Consider the following 23,754-nt stretch of genomic DNA (forward strand, 5'->3'; position numbering starts at 1 on the left):
GGTTTGCTGGATCATCCAGCTTTACTGATGAAAGTGTATCCACCTCAGCCTTGGAGATCTTTAATAATTCAGGCCCATTGGGTATCACCATGCACTTCTTGAAAATTTGAAATCAGTGAGCTATAGAGGCTTTACATTTGTCCTGTATAGTCAATTTTCCATATGATGTTAAAAATTTCAACTATCACCATTCAATTCTACAGGACCTATACTTTTAGAAATCGTATAAAGTTTAGGAGTTTTCAAGTGATCTTTAGGTCTCCAATATGCATTCAACATGTGTAATAAATAATAATATTTAACAAAAGCTCCTAGATAGAAAGGGTTAACAACAATGACTAATAACAACTTTTTCCTCTCTCAGGTTGAACTCTGCTGATACTTCCTCAAATTCAGGTATGTACACAATTTACAATAAGAATCGTGAGATATTAATGTTGTATAATTTTGTGTCTGTTATCACATATGAGCATTTTTAAGATACTGGATAAAACAGTACATGACACTATTTTAGTAAACAGGTCTCCCTTTAACCTTCCTTCTGGCAAGTTCTAGATTTATCAGATTGTTGTTGTACATAATCAAGGGAGCCTTCTGAATAAAGAACAATAATATGAGAACTCAATACTACCACATCATTCAACCCATATCTTATCAGAAAAACACAAACTGATGTTGTCATAAGAATTCCGCATAAAACAATTCATTTTGTATTAGTTGAGGGAGATGCGAGCAGGTATTGTGTAAATGGATGTCCTTTTAGATTAATTAGATTTTGGAATTGAAAAACTACCAACCTTGGATCTGGGAAGTAGAGAACCTGAAACTGAAAAAGAACCTTATCTTTCTAAGTCAGTCTCAGAGCTCACCTAAACCACTTGCTTTGAGGGAGAAAACAACCTTGGACTATGATTTTTTTTCTTTCTAAACACTCTTCTTCTGAACAATTTACAGGGCAATAGCAAACATTGTGGACTTTCAGCTTTCAAAGACTATGATTCTTGGAATAGGAAATTAATGATTACTGTTAGCCAGGATAAGTCTGAGGATGTGTGAAATTTCACAAATGTCAGGTTTACTAACAGCAGATCATTTATAGGGATTCAAAAAGGTTTTTTTTTTTTACATTTTTCTGATGATGATGAGTGATGGGGTTTTACCAGTGTACCAGGTAAGGTTTCCAAAATATACCAGAGTGTGTAGGTGGTTCATCATGAACGAGTTATTATTATATAATAATACAACAGCACTACCAGTGTTTGGGATAAAACCATGGAGCAGCCAATGATTTACACAACATTTTGCATTAGTTGGAAATAAACACACATGGGGTACCTGATTATATTCAAATGATCATTCTGGATACTGTGTTTAATAATGAAAAGATGGAAAAACCATTTGATAAAACAGATTCAAGGTTTACAGAATTTTAAGGTATATGTAAACCCAAAAACAAAGATGTTCAATATTTTACCTTAAAGCAGAACTAAAGTTCTACTTTAAAAATCTGCGATCAGTCTGGGTTTTATTGCAGAAAAAGACAAGCGATGTCCTCAACAAGCATTCTTAGGTGCCTGACTGTGCACTCAAGCTGTCAAAATCATTGATTGTCAGGATACCTGGCAATTCTGGCTTTCCTTGCTCTTGCCGGGACTGATGAATGAGGAGGGAATCATGTCATAATGGCCCGGCAAATCAAGATGGCCAAAGTCACACAAAGGACAAGAAGAAGGAAGAAGATGGTGATGCCCTGGGATAAACTGAGGACAGGTGAGTATGACAGGGTTTAGTCCTGCTTTAACACTCCATGGATGATGTGGTTGCATTTGTTTTCCTATTGGTAGGGAGAGATAAAAGACCTGTTTATCCTGACATAAATCCAGTGTCCATCATGTGTGCTGAACTGAAATCTCAAGCAATGTTATAGTTTTCTCAGCTTTGTTCTGTGAACTACACAACCCTTTTCAACTATAGAGCAGCCTAAGATGACAACACTGCTCCTCCATTGATACAGTATAGTGATGGAGCATTGTCACCCCAGGAAAGCAAATGTGCTGAGAAGAGTGTAACAAAAACATATTGCAATCGCAAGCTAATCTAGCTCATCTGCCACCCCAGCAGCCATTTTTTCTATATCTTTGTAAACTTGTATGCCTTGATAAGGGAAACTCACATATTTCCAAAACTTTTCTGCATTATACAAATATTTATCCAGTAAATCTGTAGTGTATTCACTATTGTGTACAGAATGGGACTAGCCATGCTGAAATCAAGTAAGTTTCGAAAATGAATTTTTTATGTTTTCTTTTTTTACGCATGATTTATTAAAGCTCTCTAAGGCTGTAGAGGATACATTTTCATCAGTAAAGCTGGGTGATCCAGCAAACCTGGAATGGATTTCCCAAAGTCATTTGCTATTTGTTGTTTTCAATCCTGAGCCAGATCCATTCTAGATTTTTTGGATCACCCAGCTTCACTGATGAAAGTGTATTCTCTCTGGTCTTGAAGAGCTTTATTAAATCAGGCCTATTAGGTGAACCATTTTATGTTATTAATATATCTGATTATTTCTCAAATATGGTAGATAAAGCATTTATTTTAAGTTTAATAAAATGTTTAGATTGAGAAATGTCCAGAACTGCCCCTGGGATATCTGTAATTATCCCTGTTGTGTGATATTGTCAATCACTGCGTAATTTGTCAGAAATATATAAATACACAATAATAATAGCATTAAACAGATTTCAGCAGGTTAAACTAGATTTAGGGGCCAGACCCGGGAATACCAGAGAAGAAGATTTGTCCTAAGAGTTATTACGTAATAAGACTTTTCCACAGGATTTTGGCTGTGTCTTACATACTAAAACACCAGTTTTGAGGAAATTGACAAGAAATCAGAAAAATTACCGGTCAGTTTAGTAAACTCAAGTATTAAATACATGTCGTCCACATGTCACTGTTTTAGTTTTTCATTTAGGCATTGCTGTAGTTCATCAGTCCTCTTAACACAACTTGATGTAATTAGTTACCCCTTGCTTTCATACTTGTAATACAGAAGAGGTGTTTCTAAACTAAACCCTTGTGTGCTTTTACTCTTCGTTATCTTTCTCAAATAGAAAGAATGAATTACCTATGTGTCAGCACTTAGAAACTTGTTCAGCAGTTACAACCACCAATCAGTGTCAAATTCATCCTTTAAATATGAATCTGATTGGTGATACATATGGGAGAACAAGAGGAAGATGGAAAACGCAGGTTCTAGAAGCAGAACTCTCCGGATTCTTGCTGTACTGCAAAGTTTAGTTTTGCTGTATCCAGCTCCTAGTGTGTGCTGCATCCTCTAATTATCCCTATGACTGGTACCATACACATTGCATCTCCACCCAACCAGAGAGTGAATGTGCCAGTATTAGTTGGATATCGCGTGGCTTTTTATACAAAGGCAGTGATACACTGAGCAAAACCACACAGTGAAGATCTTATATCTCCGAGATTGTAAGCTCTTCGGGGCAGGGTCCTCTCCTCCTGTGGCACTTTCTATATTCGTCTATCATTTGCAACCCCTATTTAATGTACAGCGCTGAGTAATATGTTGGTGCTATATAAATACTGTTAATTATTAATAAGAAATAATAATAATAATAATAAAAATAATAATCTTGGGAGTGGGGCTGGGTATTGAAACTTGCACTTGGGGATAAAAAGTATGAAAGATTAGAAGGAAAAAACAAACACACAGCTTGCACAGAAGTATTCCTGATTCCAGTTGGGATTGTAGGGCATACTGCCCACTTTTATCTTTTATTCTTCTTAGCTAATTTTGCTGGAACTAAACAGGGGCCCTATGTATGGGCATGAAGAAATTCCCTTTAAAAGGCTAAATTTACCGAAAGAGATTAGGTGTGTTCACTTACCAAAGTGAATACCACTGTGCATGTTATAATTCACTTTGTGAATGAGGTGAAGCTTTGCATTTGACCATTCAATCATGTGCAAGCAAAAATCATATATTTGTTTCACATTAATTGTTTTTAAACCACATTCACTAAGTGAATAGTTCCTTGCACAGCCATAATGCACTTTGTTCACTTGAAGTAAACAGCCTTTAGTAAATCAACCCCAATGTAATTGGAATACATATAATATATACAGTCTGAAACATTTCCAGAAAAAAAAAGTATTTGACCTGAGCCTAACTTTGAGCTGAGAGACAATCACATTTTTGATGAGTACTATTTCAAGTGAATAAGACAAGTACTTGTAGCAGAAAATCTGTCAAACAATATAGCAGTTAAAGGGAGTGCATTGCCCAATCCTTGCATCATTTCTGCAGCAGTACTGTTGTCTTAATGTGACATTTATATGTAAGCACTGTAAATGTGCACATAAATTGTGCGTCTGTCTGCTGCCTAAAGGGTTTCTTTGTAGTTGTGTGTGTTATCTACTTCCCCAATCTTATAGTACTGCTTGATGACAACTCTCTATACAGAAATAGATGACATTACCTATTGTTTTGTATCCAGCTTGGCAAACACCTGTGTCTAAAACATACAGAAAGTTTAGCACACTGACCTTTATCTCTTGGATATTCTTCATGGGGTAAAGCTTAGCAGTGATGATGTTACATTAGATATGCAGCCTCTCAGACTCCTGTATCTATTTCTACACTACCTGCATTCAGCAAGCTACCTGCTGCCAGAAGGGTATTCCCATCAGCCAGTCAGGTTAGAGGAATGGACCAGGTAGGAGGGATTAGTCAAGCACTGTTTCCCTTGATTGGCAGTTACCAAGGATCAGGTTGCACTGACGTTCTTTAAATGTCCTAGCTGCCATGGCAATGTGTAGACGCTGTGGAAGGGCTGCACACCTCAGGCTCAGCTGTTTAGAATGCAATCAAAAGAAACTGGTTATGTACACTCAATGACCATTAATATGTCAAATCAGATCATTTACAATGCATGTGCATGTATTTACACACTGCATGCAACTAATACATAATTAATAACACTGACATTATTATTACAATAACATCTAAGAATATGTAAAAAATTGATTGCTAAGGAAAGCAAGGGTGGAGTTGTTTATAAGGAATGAAGACATAAGGGATGGTACCGCCCTTCTAAAAATTATTAAACACCTATGCCATCCTGAGAGGAAGAAGTTACTGCTAAATATGTTTTTATTCTTGTGAGTGCATGCCTGATAAACCCATGGTGATACCCTAAACATTAGGTGCCTCTTCACAGAAAGTATTGTTCTTTTTTGTTATTGCACCAAGGTTGTGGTATGTGATCAAATAATTGAAAGGAATGCCTAGCAGCCTTCTTCAAAAATTATTAGGCACCTACTACATCTTTAATGTAAACTTTCTGTGTTTTTTTAATCAAATAATTTTTTTTTTACCTTTTTTGATACTTTGTTGCATATAAACATTGACCCTCTGAAGCTTCTTTGTTTCTTGTTTACCTGCATATACCAAGCAACAGCTACACATCACTTGTCAGAGGGGGATTCCAACAAATCATGACAATAATGTAATATTCCTGTGCAATGTGAAGTGGCATGGACACTGGAAGTCTCTATTATATGATAAAGTAAAAACATAAGACAGCCACCAGGATCAAATCATAGGGTACTGTTACTCTATACTAAGAAATAAATGATCATGATTCATTGGAAGGTGACATTATTTTAGTTGAGGCTGCGGATTTAAAAATAAAGCATATGTAAAGGAAAACATATTTTATCAGTTTTGGATAGAATGGGTAAAGGTTAGACCATAAGCCACGTTTTTATTGTTTGTGTCCACCCTAGGGAGATTTACCCCACTATTTGTACTAGGAATTATTGAGGAACTCCCGATCTGTAAATCCAATGGTAATAAATAGTTAAGAAAACTCATGGTTAAAGCCTCCGGCTGACTTTTGAGTTAAGCAGACAGATCTTGAATATGGTACTGTAAACTTTGTGAGCTCCCTCCCTCATGTGTTTAAGTTTGTAAAAGTACTTTGATCAGGACCCAGTGCAGAAGTACTTCTTATCCCCCAGCAATACTGCTTACTGTAACCAGGATTGTGAGGAGTGGCCAGGGGGACCAAAATACCTATTAAATTGTTTTGTATGGGGACACTTGCTGGCTGCATTTTAAGACAGAAATTCTAACATGAAAACTACATGAGGTATATATACTGTTTTAGTAAATGGTTGAATTCTTCAAATGTAAAGTGAATTCAAGTGTATTAAAGTGAATATCAAAAGCTGGATGCCATAACTGATGATAGATTTATCTCTGTTTATTAAACCAGATAAATATTAAGGGGCCTGTTTAAAAAGCAGGGAATCTGACATTCACTAAAATATTCCTGGTAGAGAATTAATTACTGTCATTGAAACACATAGACCTGGAAGATTTTAAACCAGGGAATGACAGATTTACTGCTTTAATACATACTACTGTTATATACCTTTCCAGTCTTGAAATCTTTGTCATAAAAAATAAGGTTATTATAATAAATATTTTGGGAGATTTCACAACTGCTTCTTTCGGACTGACTGGGTCTGATTTATTAAAGCTCTCTATCACTGGAGGCCATAGATTATCATGGATGAACCTAGGAAATTAAGCAAGCATAAAAATTAATCTGGTCCAGTATTGAAAACATTTGCCAAATATTAGCAAACTTGATTTTAGGTTTATTGGATCACCCAGGTTGTTCCGTGATAGTCTATCATCTCTAGTCTTGTAGAGCTTTGATAAATTAGGTCTAATGAGTCCGTTATTAGACTAAAAGGACTCTATTCTCATTTTTTAATATTTAGATGTTAAGAGTAGAGTTTGTAGAGTATGGATTAGCAATATACTGTAATTGCTTTTATTGTTTTGGATTCAATCATAAATGTGTTTTTTTATATTCATGCTCAGCCAATGTTAAAATCCACAGTATTTCAGGTTCAGTTTGAACCTTGTTCTGTATTTTTCAAAAACATTGGTAAGTATGTATTGTGATTTCATTTTATTAGTGCATTACAGGAAATAAATAAATAAAAACAATAAAGATGATAATAAATATTAATTTAATCAATCATAGGTGATTTACATTATATCAGATAGAGTAAAGGATTAGACTCTCTTCTAAAAAGGTTTAAGGGTATTTTAGAAATTGTTTACAAATTAAGGCAGAACTGAACCCTTTCTTCAAAAATTGGGACCAGGAAGGTCCTTTATGTGAAGGGCGATGTCCCTTCTGCAATAAAATAACCTTACCTGCCTGATCACAATGTTTTAAATACTCACCTGTCACTATCCCTTGCAGGCCATCTTCTTCCTTTTTCCCTTGCTTGTTCCAATCTTCCACCATCTTGATTGGCTGGGCTGTAATAACATAACTCCTGCACGGGAGTTCATTCACTCCCGGCATCTGCAAACAAAGGGCAGTTTTGACAGAAGAGTGTGATCAAGCAGGTAAATATATCTTATTGCAGAAGAGACATTACCTGTCCCTTTCTAGGATAAAGCCCTGCCCAGTTGCAAATTTTTTAAGTGGAACCTAAGTTCCACTTAACGCTCAATAGCATAAAACAAATTTAATTTATTACCTCACTTTTGGATCAAGCAATGTTTAAATGCATTTTAAAATACTGTCTTGGTTTGTATATTGGTCTCCTATAGGTTTCTGGACAGGATGATCCAGGCTGAGACAGTAAGGGCAGCACTATCAGACACTCATGCTGGTTTAGGTTAATCACTTCAGTGTGTTGCTGCTCATTTATTATCCAATCTCACAGTGAGCTAGTTATTAAGAAAGCTGTCCTCCTTTAACTGCAGAAAAGAAAAACAAGGTTGGGGGGAAGGGTGGCAGAATAACTGAAAAGGTTGCCGGCCGGCATTAGGACGGATCGGCCAGGGGGTGTTCGGTTGGAACCAACTACCGGCTAGGCCGTATCTGGCCTAAAGGCCGGAGTTTGCCGACCCTTGATGTAGTCTATGGTCAATTTTTGGGGGGAAGCCAATTAACCTAACTGCATGTTTTTGGGATGTGGGAGGAAACCAGAGTACCCAGAGGAAACCCACGCAGACTCTGCAACCCCACGCAGAGAATCTGCAAACTCCATGCAGATAGTGTGCTGGCTGAGATTGAACCTGGGACCCAGCGCTGCAAGGCCAAAGTGCTAACCACGAAGACATTGATTTTGGGATACGGAATCATGAATAACATACATTTAAATAAACCTAAAAACTAAAAAACCTAAACTCAGAAATTTCAGATTACATAAAAGGGTAGACAACTACAAAGACAAAGGGTAGGCTTTTGGGTGCTCCTTCCGCGCATGCCTGAGTTTTTTCTGATGTGCATGTGCAGTGAGATCGGTAAGTTTTTTCCAACCTACCTCATTTGATCTTGCACCTGGGCCGGGTGACGTATGAAGAAGAGGGAAAAATGGCGGTGCTTAGCGCGCCGGCTCGGACTCAGATGCCGGGACAATGTGGGACCCGATAGAAGAGACCTCCAGATGGATCGACTGCTCTGCGGGATTGAAGGTCAGTGGATTTTTTTTTTTTGTTTTGGGGATTTTTCAGTTTACTTCCTTTTTAATGTAATGTATTGTCTTTATGCAGCCAGTATCATAAGATTACTCTCACTACTCTGTCTCTTTCCCTAAATCATATAAAAACACAAGAACAAAAATTTATATATTGCATCTTAGTTGTGGTGGCTGCAATTTTTTAGCAAATACCAGATGATTCTGCCTGAAATCCCTGCGCATTGATGTGTATTATAAAACAGATTTCCCACTATCTTCTATGAACTTTACAACCCTTTCCCTATGAGGAGGGGGAAGGGAGGGAGGAAGTGTTGTACACAGCAGGAGAGCAGACCAGGGTGACAGCACTGCTGCCTCATATACAGTGTGGTGAGTGAGTGTTGTCACCCAAGGACAAGAGAATGAAAATAATGAAGCTATCACATATAAGGACCAGCAATATTTATTTATTCCTCTTACACCTTAGATACCAGTGTAATATATAAAAGATGAGGTGACAGAATGTGTACCAGCAGCCCGCACCCATTCAGTGTAACTACCGGTAGTTGTTAGGGCCATGACGTAACGTAATCACATGACCTACCGCTTCAGAATCCGCGGAAGGCGCTCTCGCGGTGGCTGAGGAGATTTGGTGTCAGGCGGCCGCCGTAGCTGGCTGTCCCCACGTTCTGCTCACGTTTATTCGGACTGGAAGCCGCGAACTGTCAGTGGTGACCATGGCGGCGGATCCCGGTTTGGAGATGGCCTCTATGATCCCGGCCCTCCGAGAACTGGCTGGGTAAATGTCCTTACTACCGGGAAGCATGGCAGACTGAGAGGCAAACTTATGGGTCTGTCCAGCTGCTGTGGTGCAGAATAGGCTGGAGAAGCTTGCTGAGACTTGTAGTAGCACAGCAGCTGGACAGAGACGTGTGAAATGTCATTTCATTATTAAAGGTACATGGGGGGCATTGCTGTGCTTTGTGGGACAGCTGTATATTGTGGTAAGTTTATCCAATATAATCCAATTCCACTCTCTGTAAAAAATCACAATAGAACACTTTGTCCTCAGCTAGCATGCCGTAGGGGAAGGACTATGGAAGCAGTGGGCTCTCTGCAGAGGTCGGACGCCCCTCCTGCTTTCATGCAGCAATGACTTCCGAATTGTTAGAAGCAATGATCAATGGAAACAGCAGATCCATAGACCTGACAGATCCAACAGGCTTTGTTCTCAAACCTTACAATCGTTGTTTAAATGGAAATAGCCGAGCCATACTTTTTACACAGGTCCAATACACTCCAATGTAATGTGCTGCGTCTTGTATACCGGTGCCACGTGCACTGATCAGTGGGAGTCCATGGGACTTTGCTGCCCTGTGTGTAATTCAGCTGGAAAATTTATATCACCAATACATGAAGCTCTAAGCTGAGGATATTACAATAGTGAGGTAAGGAGAATGGAGACGTTATTTTATATTCAGCACAAAGCAGTGTTCTGTGTATTACCATGGTCCTGATACCAGAGCCGGTTTCTTCATGTCATGCCAGCCGGGGATTACATTAGGGCAGAGCGGGGGCTTTCCTCAAAAACATCCATACTTTTCTTAAGTTAGTTTTCTTTATTCTTCAGCCTTACAGCCAGTAATGGTTTCCTGTATCCTCAGACAATCATACATTGCACTCGTACACTTCTGTATCTGGAAGCTTCATGTCCATATTCTCTGCCGCCATCAGAAAAGTCATGCAAAATTCTTACTGTGTGTTTTTAAACCTTGCAGTGTAATAAACCAGAGGAAATATCAGAAGTAAAATATAAACATGACCCAGTAACACCGGTTACTTGAATGATAATTAACACAATGTATAATAAATCCACAACTGAATGATGTGTGATAATACATGGCACCATAGGACAATCTCTACCATCTGCATTCAGTACAGGAAAACTGCTGGTATGTCTCATGAAGCTCTACTCTCAGTGATCACATCAAGCTGTATCTAGCAGTCTAATTTACTCTTTAGGAGTCTCATGAGATTGTGCCTAATGGATAGGTATGCGGTGATCTCATAAAGCTGTATCTAGCAGTCTAATTTACTCTATAGGTCTCATGAGATTGTGTCTAATGAATAGGTATCTGGTGATCCCCTGAAGTTGTATCTACCAGTCTAATGATGCGGCATTTAGTGATCTCGTGAAAACGCTATCTGCGAAACATGAAACGCTATCTGCGAAACATGATTTCATGAGATGTATCTAGTGGTCTGATGAAGTGCTGTCTAATGATCTCCAGCATCCCACTATTGCACACCTCACACATTATCTTCCTTGCATGGACCGTGTTCTCCCCAGCCACTTTTAGGGGGGCGCACCGCCCGGCATTTTCCTGTACCACCCGGCTGTTTTTGGATGGGTACTGAAAAGTTGGGTTATGTTACAGCAGCCACCACCCACCCACTGTTTCTTCCCTCCCAGCTTAAAAATATTTCTGGGGTGAATACTGATGGATCACCAGGAGCTGGGGGTGGCTATACATCCTGGGGGCTGAAAATAGAAGCATGTGTTGGTAAATAGGAATTAATACTATATGTTACATCGTCAGTCGTTTTTGGTGCAGAAAATGATCCTTTACCCTATGATTTTCCTCAAACTACTTTCTCTATAACCACATCCCTAACACTTCTCAAAGTGGAACTTTTCCACCTTCCATCTATGTGATGTCTGTGAGCTCCCTTGCTATGCATGCACAGAGCACACAAGATGGTGGAACTCTACTAGCAGAACATACAAAGGATGTATTTTCTGTAATAAAAAACTTTTACTGTTCAGGCATATTTATTTTTCAGCTTACATTTTAATTTTAATGGGGATTTTACTTCCAGTTTTAGTTGCCATTTGTTCTGTGCCAACCTTACTACGAAAGATACCAGTCCTACATCGATTATTATCCCAAAGCACACTTTATAAGGGAGGCCTGTAAATCTTCTGTTGGAGCTTAAGGTGTGTGAATGTTTGGAGCAGAAACTTTGAGACTAGCAAACCTAACAAGCTTAGGGCTCATTGTCATTAGTATTTTGTGTTGAGGTATTGGTGTTCTGCCTTGATGTGTTCCCCCTAAATGCACAGTATGTTTTCAAGAGGTGTATGCTTGTATTAGGTAGCACATATTAACTCATATTAATTCAGGAAAATTAATTTAGCACTACAAATCAAATCCTGCTTACTTTTATTAATTATGTTTTTTTTTACTTTAGTGCAAATCCTGACACTTACTACGTTGTTGTTCAGAAACCAAGACAGATTCTGTGCCAGTTTATAGATCGGATACTTACAGATGTAGATGTTGGTGAGTTATAATATCATTATTTTACTATTTGAAAGTTATTTATTGTTTACCCTTTAGGTGTGGAACAACAGACCCACTTGCAGATAACTGACACTGAGAAAACTTTTGACAGGGGTGGTAATCCAGTATGAAGTGACCTAGAAGAAAAAATGACTTCAAAAGAATGTTGTGCACCATTTATGAACTGATATTTTTTCTGTCTCTGTCAACAGGAAATATTTTAACTGCTAAAAATAACAAAATGATCACTGCATCACCATAGTAACATTCTTTTTAAAGAGGATTGGAAAAAAATTACAGATAATTGAGCTAACAATTTATATTATATATATATATATATATATATAATATGTGTGTGTATGTGTATATATAGAAGAAAACTGTTTCTATAATCAGGTTCCAGCCTAGGAAGAGGGATCAATGCAGAGATGCGAGTTGGAAAGGTGATTGATTCACGTGGAGGAGATTTGCTCTGATAAACTGTCAGTAGACACAGTTACAGCCTCTATGGATGGGAGGAGAGGTTCTGATGTCACGGAGGGGTTCTGTCTACAGTGCACACTTTATATTGCCATTGTACTGACAGTGGAAAAATTGCACCCATTAAAAAAAGAATAAGAATGAATACTAATACAAATAAAATCAAACAGTCCATTTTAGACATTTTGATTGTTAAAGTAGAGGCAACAGGATAGATTTCAAAGGACTGAATAGAGATTGCAGCATGCAAGTGCAAGGCCATCTGAGAAGATTCTGACAGGTCACTGTGTGGGAAAAAGGAGACAGCAGACATACATTTTGGTGGTTAATAAAATAAGTGTAACATCTGTGAAAGTACAGTTACACTTAAAAGTTACACAAAAAGCATGTGAAAGTTTGCGTACCAACACCCCTTTCCACCCAACAGAGTTCTAGCATTGGGTCCCCCAGGTTTTGATGCAATGTTTTCATGTGGCTTGTGTCCTCTTCTGCCTATCCAGTAAAGCCCCGTTCATTTCTTTTGATTTGGGAGAAGGATTCTGTGTGTTTGAACATCATTCACGTTTATGCAGCAGGGATATAGGATATGTCTATCTCACTGCCCTATAGAAGTGAATGGTGCCCTACGGCATGTTTCCATTACATTTTAAGCAACTAATAAATCATATTTATTGGGAGCTGTGTATGTAAATGTATACAGTGTATTGCAGTTTTAGCAATAAATACATTTTATTTAAATGAGAGATATAAGCCATAGTAACTTATCAGGTTTCACCTTTCATTTGGAGCCAATAATGTGATTGATTAGCATAACAACCATAGAGGTATTTTGGTTACAATGTTTTCATTATTATCCCACATCAAAAGGTATTGATATTACCTATAAACTGGTCAAGGGTTAGGGTTACATTTTTATAAACTAGATGGTACCTAGTAAACACTGCATTCTATATTGGGCTATAGTGTGCAGGTTCTCAATAGAAGCTCCTGTATTTTGATATTTTTGTGATGAATAAAAAAAGTTAATGGTGTGTATTGTATTTACAGTGGCTGTGGAACTTTCCAAGAATATTGACTATCAACCCAGTTCTGTCATGTTGCTGGATTTCATTCAACACATTATGAAATCATCTCCTTGCATGTTTGTCAGTTCCATAAATAGCTGTCAGAATAAAGAAGCTGATCACAACTGTATTGGTAAGTCTCCTTTTCATTCTTCTTGGTTTGTGTTTTACTCACTATCATTCATGTTATGCATTTTGTACCTAGCCATAGTAGACAGCTCATTGTTCTCCCCAGAATTTTTTTTAAGCTGGGTGTGGAGAAGCTGTTGGCAGGTGGCAGCCCTTGTATTGTGACCCTGCCACCTGGCAATTTTTGGGTGGCTACTGTGCCTGTTGGTGCGCCCTGGCTAAAAGAGACTGGGGAGATCTTTTGCTAAAAACTAATGGTTTTATGATTTTCCAGAAGTTTTTGCTTTCCCAATTTCCTGAACTTGTGCTTATAACACCCAATAGCTTACTTTGGAGCTTGAAGACTGTAAGTGTAATGAATATGGTTTAAAGCACTAGCTAGGACAGCAACTATCATTCTTTTTTTTTGTGTGTGTGTGGAGCGGGTGCTTTTATCTCAAAATCTAATTTAGACATTAATATTATTTGTCTAAATATTTTTGTTAACATCTTGCCTTTGTTTCTTTTTATTAGAGTTCAGTAACTGGATAATTACCAGGCTACTCCGCATTGCTGCCACACCGAGCTGTCAAGCCTTACATAAGAAGATTTCTGCCGTCATCCATTCTTTATTTTTTCTTTTCAAGAATAAAAGCCCTGTTCTTTTTGGCATTCTTAGCAATGATTTGTTAAATCTCTTTGAAGAGCTTATTAACTTAAATGAAATAAGCTTGGAGAGGTCTGTGGACTGGCCATTTACAGTAAGCAGGTTTTTATGCAATTTAATGGAAAATCAGTTCAACTTAAGAGCAATACCATTTCATCTGCAAAATATTCAGCAAGTGGAGTGTTTGGAGACCACTTTGTTAATGATCTTGATTGATGATGGTCATGATCTGCCTGCATTTTATTTTCAAAGACAGAACCTTGTACTATGGGGAATAGGGTGCTCCTTGCTAGACTATGGAGGTCTGCAGCTTAAGATGCTGGCACTGAACTTCCTAAGAGAGCTCATCATTCTTGGAGGACCACCTGAACAGCCTGGACATTTTTTCTTCACTTTGTTTTTTGAGATGTTGGCATGTGTAAAAGAAATGGATTTGGAAGAACAACTGCTTTTTGAGACTCCAGTATTAAAGCTGGTGAAAGTGTTGTTCCCATTGGAGCCGGGGTCCTACACAAGCATAGGACCTGTCTATCTTAACATGTTACTGGCAAAGCTGGCTGCTTTGTTTGATGGTGGAATATTGAAGGATGTACAGTCTGAAATTTTAAAAGAAGCATTTTGTCATATGGTACACTACTTCGTATCTGTTGTTCCACTGGGCTATGAATCTGCTAGGGAGGTTCGCAATCAGCAGGTTTGCTCCATCTGTAAAGCGTTTGTGGACATACTTGGCGTTCACAACCAGCAAATGGTAAACCTTGATTCAGTTTTCCCTGCGTAAAAAAATATAAAATTACCTTACACTAAAATGTATGTTTGAAACATTATTTGACCAGTTTAAAATGGAATTAAACTGTAAGAATAAAAAATTGCAAGCTGGCAGGTTGAATACTGCAGAAGGGTCAGGTGACTTATCTTCTGCAATAAAATAAACTTACCTGCCTGTTTGAAATTTTTAAGTTATACTACAAGCTCTTTATTGGGCACTGACATCTTTACATCTTTTTTGGGGTCATGATCTTTGTCCTTCTAGATTGGCCAGGAAAGAATAATGTAATTCCTCCACTGTCAGGTATGCCAGGATCTTACATTGAGCTGCACATGTCCTCCTCAGTCCTGTTATTACTCAAACTGTCATTCACTCCCACTTTAAAGCTGGCAAGGAGCCAAATTTGAACTATAAAAATTACCCTATATTTTTTGCAAAAACAGTCCCAGCGGACAATATATGGTTAAAGCAGAAAAAAAACCTCTACTTGTTGCATTGCTGGCGCCAAACATTTTCATTTGATCTCCTGGGTTCTAGCCCAGGCCAGAAAAAGTAGCTCCAGCACGAGTGCCCAGGAGTTCATTTATCCCTGGTACCTTGGTAAGTCAGGCTCCTATAGCTGTGCAGCTCAGTGTACATTCAACAGAAATTTGCAAACAGGCTTCCCCCATTGATAAAAAGCTGTCTGGTCACAAATTTTATGTTATAAAGTTTAGTTTTATTTTATTTCTACATTTGTTTACGTTTTCCCAGAAAAGTCTGGGATGGGCAATATCTAGCTCTGACTGTATGTGTTTGAAAGCGTATGCAATTACAGGGGAGCGAAGGCAGGTTCAAAGCTGGTTCTTGCAAGAGAAACCAACATTCAGACTTCAGGTTTGCTTTGGCAGCAAACCTAAGGTAGTTTACTCACCTACAATGCACTTCAGAATATTCCTAAAGTGGAACTATATTTTTAAAATAAAAAAAAATACAATCAGACAGGTTGTTTTTTGCAGAAGAGTTGTGATGTCCATTCTCCACATTACCTGCCTGTTCACTATCTTTTCTTTATACAGTGAGAGAAAAAAGTATTTGATCCCCTGTTGGTTTTGTACGTTTGCCCTCTGACAATGAAATGACCAGTCTATAATTGTAATGGTAGGTTTATTGTAGCTGTGAGAGACAGAATAACAACAAAAGAACCCTCAAAAACCCAGTGCGGAAACGTCAGAGCTCGATGTGCATTGTATTAGGTGAAATAAGTATTTGATCCCCTATCAACAAGCAAGATTTCAGGCTCCCAGGTGTCTTCCCTGTATGCAGGTAACAAGCTGAGATTAGGAGCACCCTCTGTAAGGGAGTGCTCCTAATCCAAGCTTGTTACAGTACCTTTATAAAAGACACCTGTCCACAGAAGCAATCAATCTAATTCCAAACTAGCCACCATGGCCAAGACCAAAGAGCTGTCTAAGAATGTCAGGGAGAAGATTGTAGACCTACACAAGGCTGGACTGGGCTACAAGACTATCGCCAACCAGCTTGGTGAGAAGGTGACAACAGTTGGTGCGAGAATTCGCAAATGGATGAAACACAAAATAACTGTCAATCTCCCTCGGTCTGAGGCTCCATGCAAGGTCTCCCCTCGTGGAATTGCAATGATCATGAGAACGGTGAGGAAGCAGTCCAGAACTACACAGGGGCAACTTGTCAATGTTCTCAGGGCAGCTGGGACCATAGTCACCAAGAAAACAATTGGTAACGCACTGTGCCGTGAAGGCTTGAAATCTAGCAGAGCCCTCAAGGTCCCCCTGCTCAAGACAGCACATGTACAGGCCCGTCTGCAGTTTGCCAATGAACATCTGAATGATCCAGAGAACTGGGTGAAAGTGTTGCGCTCAGATGGGACCAAAATTGAGCTCTTTGGCATCAACTCAACTCACCGTGTTTGGAAGAGGAGGAATGCTGCCTGTGACCCCAAGAACACCATCCCCACCGTCAAACATGGAGGTGGACACATTATGTTTTGGGGGTGTTTTTCTGCTAAGGGGACAGGAAACCTTCACCGCATTTAAGAAACAATGGACAGGGCCATGTACTGTCAAATCTTGGGTGAGTACTTCCTTCCCTCAGCCAGGGCATTGAAAATGGGTCGTGGATGGGTATTCCAGCATGACAATGATCAGATCTGCAAAGAGGAGTGGTACAAAATCCCTCCTGAGATGTGTGCAAACCTGGTGGCCAACTACAAGAAACGTCTGACCTCTGTGATTGCCAACAAGGGGTTTGCCACTAAGTACTAAGTCATCTTTTGCGAGGGGATAAAATACTTATTTCACCTATTACAATGCACATCAAGCTCTGACTTTTGAGCACTGGGTTTTTGAGGGTTCTTTTATTATTCTGTCTCTCACACCTACAATAAACCTACCATTACAATTATGAACTGGTCATTTCTTTGTCACAGGGCAAATGTACAAAATCAGCAGGGGATCAAATGCTTCCTTCACTGTATCTTCTAATGTATAGGATTGTTTACTTTAAAATGATTGTATTTATATGTTTTTTTTAAAATGTTTGTAGGCAGTAAGTATTTTGTGCAGTAATTAATGTGTCCTCCTTTCCTAGTACTTGATTCCTTCACTGTTTGCTGTACTGGGAAGAGAAGGCTTGGAAGTTTTACAACAGCTGCAGCAGGAGACACAGAATACAAATACAGATTCTGAATGTGGTGGCAGCAGTAGTGATGAAGTTCAGGAGAAACGTCCACGACTAAGTTATACAGCTAAGCCTCAGAAGAAACCAACACAAACTGCAATGTGATTACCCCATAGGCTTGTTTTCCACTTGTGGTTTGTTACAGTGTTTGCTAGCTAAGAATGTAATTAGCTTAAAAAAGTAATTATCATTTTTCCTAGTTTTTATTGGGGACACAGACGATCCCTAGGGTATAATATGACCTGCTTCCTGAAGGTGAGCTCTAGGCTAAATGGGAAAGACATTTCTTGCTCTTCTTGTGAGCCATACCCCTGATTGTTAAAACCAGTTTTTGTTTGGTTCATGAGGAGACAGGATGTTCTAAGTTTTCCTCTAAGTGTTTCTCTCTGGCTTCCTATAAAGTTTGAAAATGTTCAAAAGCATATTCCATGCAAATCATGACTTGTTACTGTCAAATTGACTCCTTAGGTGTTCCCCTTAGCTTGAAATGAGCATTTAACCCCTACAGTTTGGAGGTATTCTTCATATCAGGGATTTTTTAATTTCTGGAGTTCAGCTTTAACTTTTGCCTTTTTGAACTGTTTAATACCCACTGGGTTCACTAGTTTAAATGTTTCGCTAGTAAATAACTCTATTGAATTATCCAGCATGTCAAAAAAACTTTTGTGAGAGAATGAAAAATTGCCACTGAAGTTTATATTCTTCAAGTGCTAGCCACCAGCCTGCCTTGTGAACTCTATTGCTTTAACACCTTCACAAACGAGCCAAGATCTAGTCATAAGAACATGCTTCATTCAATCTGAATCACAGCTCTAAGGCAGGTGGATCAGCATAACTACTAAGAAAGGAACATATTCAAAAGTTTGTCAATTTCCACCAACTCCTCTTTTTCTCTTAGAAAAGGTGTACTTGCATCAGAACAGAGATGCTTTCTTTTAAATAGTAGGAAATGTCATATAATTCAGTCCCCAACACTACCTTCCTCTGGTGTCAAGAAAAAACAAACTGGGTAATTGGCAGTTATATATTTTATTATTGTAACAAATATTGTATGATTGCTTTGCAATCTTCTATGTATTTGTTGGCTATCATACATTCCAAGGCATGTTGTGCTGCTGCAAAGTACATCCATTTCTTAAATCAAAATGCTTGTGTAATTGTGACAGCAATGTGTATGATTTTTTTTCTTGGAACAGGACAATTCCAATTGATGCACGGTCCAAGATTGCATTGTGGAATTCTATAAATCGGAAATTTTTGTCTTTGTTGCATAAATTGGAAGATGAAGATATGGCTGAAGACAATGTAGTTTGCACATTAGAAGGCATTGCAGTAGTGCTACATGTTGCTGCTCTTTGCAAGGCTCACATTTCTGTGCCTGATACTTTCAGGTAAGAAGTCCTATCATCCCAATATTCTCATTTTCTTTTATAAGGACATAGTGTTCCATCCCCATACACCATTTGTATTGAGTTTCTATTTAAAAATACTATACAGATCGCTAAATTATATGCAGTGGTGGGTTAGATGTTTAGCAGAGAAAGGTTGTACAAATATGTGCAGACAGAAGAGGCATGCTAAAGACATATGAACGTAATGAATATTTTATAAGCTCCTGCTTTAAGTAAGTTTTCTTTAATGGAATGCCTTTTTATGTCCTGCATATACATTATTACTAACCTAAGTCTGTTTGACTTGCATCACAAAAATCCTAGGAGACATCCTGGAGGTGATTGTAGATTTTGCTTGATAATATGGTTAAGCTCTAAAATGCTTGGTCATTTCTCCCAAAACAAGTTATTTTTGAGGATTCTTGTAGACTGATTCACACACTTGCTTTTATGTAATTTCCCCTTTTCTATCACCTCCTAGGATTTGCCCTGTGAGTCCCTGCAAGATAGGGATTTAAGCATATTTTTTAGTTTGCCAGCATCCAATTAGACTAAAAGATTAGGTTTGGGCAGACTTTTTCAAGCAAACCTGGAAATGTAGCTATAGCTTTCTTAGCTGCATCTTATTTCATCATTGTGTAACTGGCTTACCTGAAAAAAAAGCATAAAGATAGCGAAGTGAAAAGGAAATGAGTGGCTTAAAGATTATTGAATCATCTGAGGTGCCATGCAATAATTTTAGCTCAGCAATGTGAGCCCTCATAATTTCTCAGTACAAGCTGCCTTTGACTAAAAGCTGCATGGACTATTGAATTATAAATACTGTAACTTTTTGTCACTTGCCTGTAAATGCAAATGACGAAAACAACATGTTTTGATCCTTTTGTATTTGCTGTCACATTAATATCATTAATATTGCTACAGTTTTAACATGAACATTTTGTGTAATTGCAGTAGAACTCGGCAGACCATGGGGCTACATGAAAACTACAACTCTCATTTGGAGGATATGAAACCACAGCTTTCATGGGTGGCACCAGAAGAAATTGTGAGAATTATTAGGGTTTGCGAGAAGCTTCTTAATTCAGAATACAAAAGAAACTATATGGATGTCGTTTTGTTGAAGTTGGTGAAGATATTTGATGCTTTTCTTTACATGAATGGTGAGAACGGGATTGGGCTGCTTCTATTAAAATACTTAAAGCGTACCTAAACTCAGAATCTTCACTTTACATAAAAGGGTACACAGCCCTTTTATTTAAAGTAAAAAATTCTGTTTGTGTTTTTTTTTTTAAGTGCAACACCCTTTTTTTTGGAGCACTGCCCCTTAATTCTCGATTGCCTATGCAATCAAGAAAGAGTCAGAGCACAGAGCCTCTCAGGTTACCTACATCACGCATCCTGGTGAGCTTTTGGCTGCTCCTTCTGTGCATGCCCGAGCATCTCGGCCATGTGCAGAAAGAGCCCTTTCATCAATAGGGAAAAATAGCCGATCTCACGCATGTGCAGTGAGAATGGCAAGTTTTTTCCCAGTCTATGTCACCTTGTCTCGGCCTGCGCAGTGTAAGATCAGGTGAAGCAGGCAGAAGAAGAGAGGAGAAGATGGAGGTGCCTGGCGCTCCCTCTGCTCCGGACCGAAGACGGATACCGGGATGACTCGCGGGACCCAGTGGAAGAAACCTCCCAACGAACAGACTTATTTGCAGGATTGAAGGTAAGTGTGATTTTATTGTTTTGGATTTTGAGATTTCCTCCGCTTTAATAGAACATTTTAAACATAAAAATACGTAGTTTGTGTTTCCTAATATTTTTAATGAATTTTGTGCTCTATCCATTTGTTTATAGGACATATTTAGATTCTGGATACAGACCATGTTTTGTATAGGGAAAAACAAACAGGTTTACTCTAATGCCCCCAAAAGCACATTTTTACTTTTTTAGCTTTTCTGCTGTTCTGTTCAGAATTAGAAAGAAAGTCATATGTAATTTCTGAGCAATCCTCCTGTTCCGTACACCAGCACTGGGACGACATGAACCTCATATCTAGAGGTACCAGGTACTTTCTTTGCTCACAACAGCTGAACAGTGCTGCAGGCTAGCAGGGAGAAGGTAAGTAAGAAGTGCTGCAATGGGGCACATTAAATTGGACCCAAGTCTTTGTCCTATATGGTAATGCATGTACAGTAAATTATGTTTTTATTTTAATACTTTTGTTTGCTTGTAAAAAAAAAAACTAAAAAACTGAATTTTCAAAAAGGCTCTAAATAAATACAAGGCACATGATATTTTGTTTTAATAAAATCAACTTGATATTCCCTTTTCCAGTAAAAAGCCTTTCATCCAATCAAGTACTTGTGGATATGTGTGAGCTGATGTCCCTGCCTTGGCTTCATGAAGTTTCAGGTCGTTCCACACTGAAGGTGGCAGCATTCAACCCAACCCTTGTTACATTAAGCAACAAGATTTCTGAAAGTTTCCGTAAGTTCAAACATTCTAAACTATATATAAGGCATAGATAGTTTAATCTGAATTATGCTTACATTTCCTATGTTTTGCTTATGCTTACACAATGTAGGGAGTTCATATATGCTTACTAATATGAATGCCTTATTTTTGGACATTATGATAGCTGTACCTTTCCTCCAGTTCTTCTTACTAAAGATTTAGAGCTAGAAAACGGAATATCTATTCTTTTTCTGACAGTTGCTTTTGGTATAACAGGATCATCATAGTCAAGATTTGCACCTGAAGCTGTAGGTGTTAGCATAGGTGTTAATCAACTAGCATTAGAAGTTTATTGCCATGAGGGGCTAGGTGATATAGGTGATTAAAACAAGACATTTACCATGCTTGACGTTTAGAGGTAGACATTGTGGATATGGGACTGTAGCATCAATGAGATGGAGTTAACTGGCATAATTTCACATCATGAATTTTGTCTGTTTTGAATCATGTTTATTTGTATCGTCACTTTCTGAATCAAAAATGGTATTTTTGCTTTTTCCTTTTTGCAGCACCTAAAATTCAGTCCCATCTTGTTTTCCTTCTGTCATTATTTCCCATAACAACACTTCCGGAATGGCGATTAGCCATTTACCAATGGTTATTGGAAAGTCCACATGAAATTGTGCGTGCTCAATGTGTGAAAGTTTTTCCTATATTAAAGCACCATGTTAGGGAAGAAGCCTTCAGTCCAATCCAAAAGACTTTGCTGTATGTATTATTAATGACAATCCTATGTAAACAAGAAACTTTCTTTGCTGTGCTTTCTAAACAATTCTCAGCAGATTGTTTAGTTCCTTTTTATTACATATTTTTATAACTTTTTTTTTTTTTTTTTTGTAGGGATCATGTGAACGATAACTCTGAGCTGGTAAAAAAGGAGTTTGCCAATGCAATGAGCAAGTTAGCATTTGGTATTTCAATTGACTACGACCTGCACACACCTGCCATAGAACCAGAACATGATTTGCTTTGCAGCAGTCTAAGAGTGACAATATTACCTCCCCCTGCTCTTTCTGTTGGTGCTTCTGTTTTTAAACCTTTCCTTTCACTGCTGGATCAAAACATGCCAAGCTCTGTGAAAATGGGTAAGTGTTCTCCCCACAATCCTGTAGTGTATTTGATTGCAGCTTTGTATTATGGCAATATCCTGTTTCCCTGAAAATAAGACCTACCCCGCAAATAAGCCCTAGCATGCTTTTTCCGTATATTTGAGCATGCTCGAAATATAGGCCCTACCCCGAAAATAAGCTACAATATATATAAATACATGGACAAGAGGTGCTCATTTAAGGAAAGCCCTTATGCTAGACATGAGAAATTGGGGCAAATGGTTCCAGGGAAAAGGAAATGGAGTCACACAAAATTCAAGATGGAAGTCAGGGTTTGGAAAGTTATGATGATGTTTGAGAAGATTATGACATGACTTGTTGATTATTGATTTATGAAAAAATAAAGAGCAAAAATTAATATGACAATGTCTTATTTTCGGACAAAAAGGGTATGTGCTTTTTATTTCTAAGTGGTTGTCATGTTGTACAATTCCCAAAATGTTTAAACGTTATTTTGTAATATTCCTGAATTAGGTAATTCTCCATTTAGCAACGAATGAATACTTTTAAGAACTAATTTATCTAATCTGAAATCTAATTTATAATTTTTGTGTGCTTTTTTTCTCCCCAGAGAATGTAAGGAACAGTGGAACAGCAACCACTAGCGTTATTTGTGCTATTACAATGTATTTACTATATTTTTTTGCTGGTGTTTGTAGCTTTCATCCAGACCATTCCTGAATTATTTAAATATCTGAATGTTGAAAAAGATGAAATGGATTTGAGAATCATGATTGAAGCATTATTAAACCTGATGGAAGATCCTGATAAAGATGTCAGAATAGCTTTCAGTGGGAATATCAGATTTATCTTGGAGTCAGCAAACTTTGAAGAAGGTTATCTAAATGAGGTACATATTAAAAATAGCCTAAACATTAACTTTCTTTGTTTTTAATCATAGTATTATATAGGCTTTTTGAAATCTAAAAGTGTCTTCTAATGTTGTCTAATTTTCATGGAATATTGATGCTATGTGAAAGAAAAAACTATTCCATGTTGGTAAGATTACTAACCTTCTCCAAAAATATTTCATTAAACTGACAGAGTGATTTACGAACAATGTTCTAGGTAATATTAGCCCTCCTAGCGGTATCCGG

General features: G+C 38.0%; 2 protein-coding genes across 2 annotated transcripts in view; one reads left to right on the plus strand and one right to left on the minus strand.

Annotated features, from left to right (window-relative positions):
• The window catches only part of PLS1 (plastin 1), a 52,042-nt gene extending 47,348 nt beyond the window's left edge, over positions 1–4,694 (minus strand). The window contains exon 1 of the mRNA XM_072407918.1: positions 4,573–4,694. The gene's annotated coding sequence lies outside the window, so the exon portion shown is untranslated. The remainder of the gene's footprint in view (positions 1–4,572) is intronic.
• A 4,468-nt stretch (positions 4,695–9,162) lies between these two features.
• Positions 9,163–23,754, plus strand: part of ATR (ATR serine/threonine kinase) — a 47,245-nt gene continuing 32,653 nt past the window's right edge. Inside the window, exons 1-11 of the mRNA XM_072410132.1 lie at positions 9,163–9,322; positions 11,776–11,867; positions 13,395–13,544; positions 14,054–14,937; positions 17,563–17,753; positions 18,849–19,043; positions 19,998–20,206; positions 21,369–21,521; positions 22,058–22,256; positions 22,389–22,633; positions 23,317–23,507. Coding sequence (XP_072266233.1) covers positions 9,261–9,322; positions 11,776–11,867; positions 13,395–13,544; positions 14,054–14,937; positions 17,563–17,753; positions 18,849–19,043; positions 19,998–20,206; positions 21,369–21,521; positions 22,058–22,256; positions 22,389–22,633; positions 23,317–23,507 — 2,571 coding nt within the window. The 5' untranslated portion in view covers positions 9,163–9,260. The remainder of the gene's footprint in view (positions 9,323–11,775; positions 11,868–13,394; positions 13,545–14,053; positions 14,938–17,562; positions 17,754–18,848; positions 19,044–19,997; positions 20,207–21,368; positions 21,522–22,057; positions 22,257–22,388; positions 22,634–23,316; positions 23,508–23,754) is intronic.

This window comes from Pyxicephalus adspersus, chromosome 4 (genome assembly GCF_032062135.1).
Source record: "Pyxicephalus adspersus chromosome 4, UCB_Pads_2.0, whole genome shotgun sequence".
NCBI classification, from domain to species: Eukaryota; Metazoa; Chordata; class Amphibia; order Anura; family Pyxicephalidae; genus Pyxicephalus; species Pyxicephalus adspersus.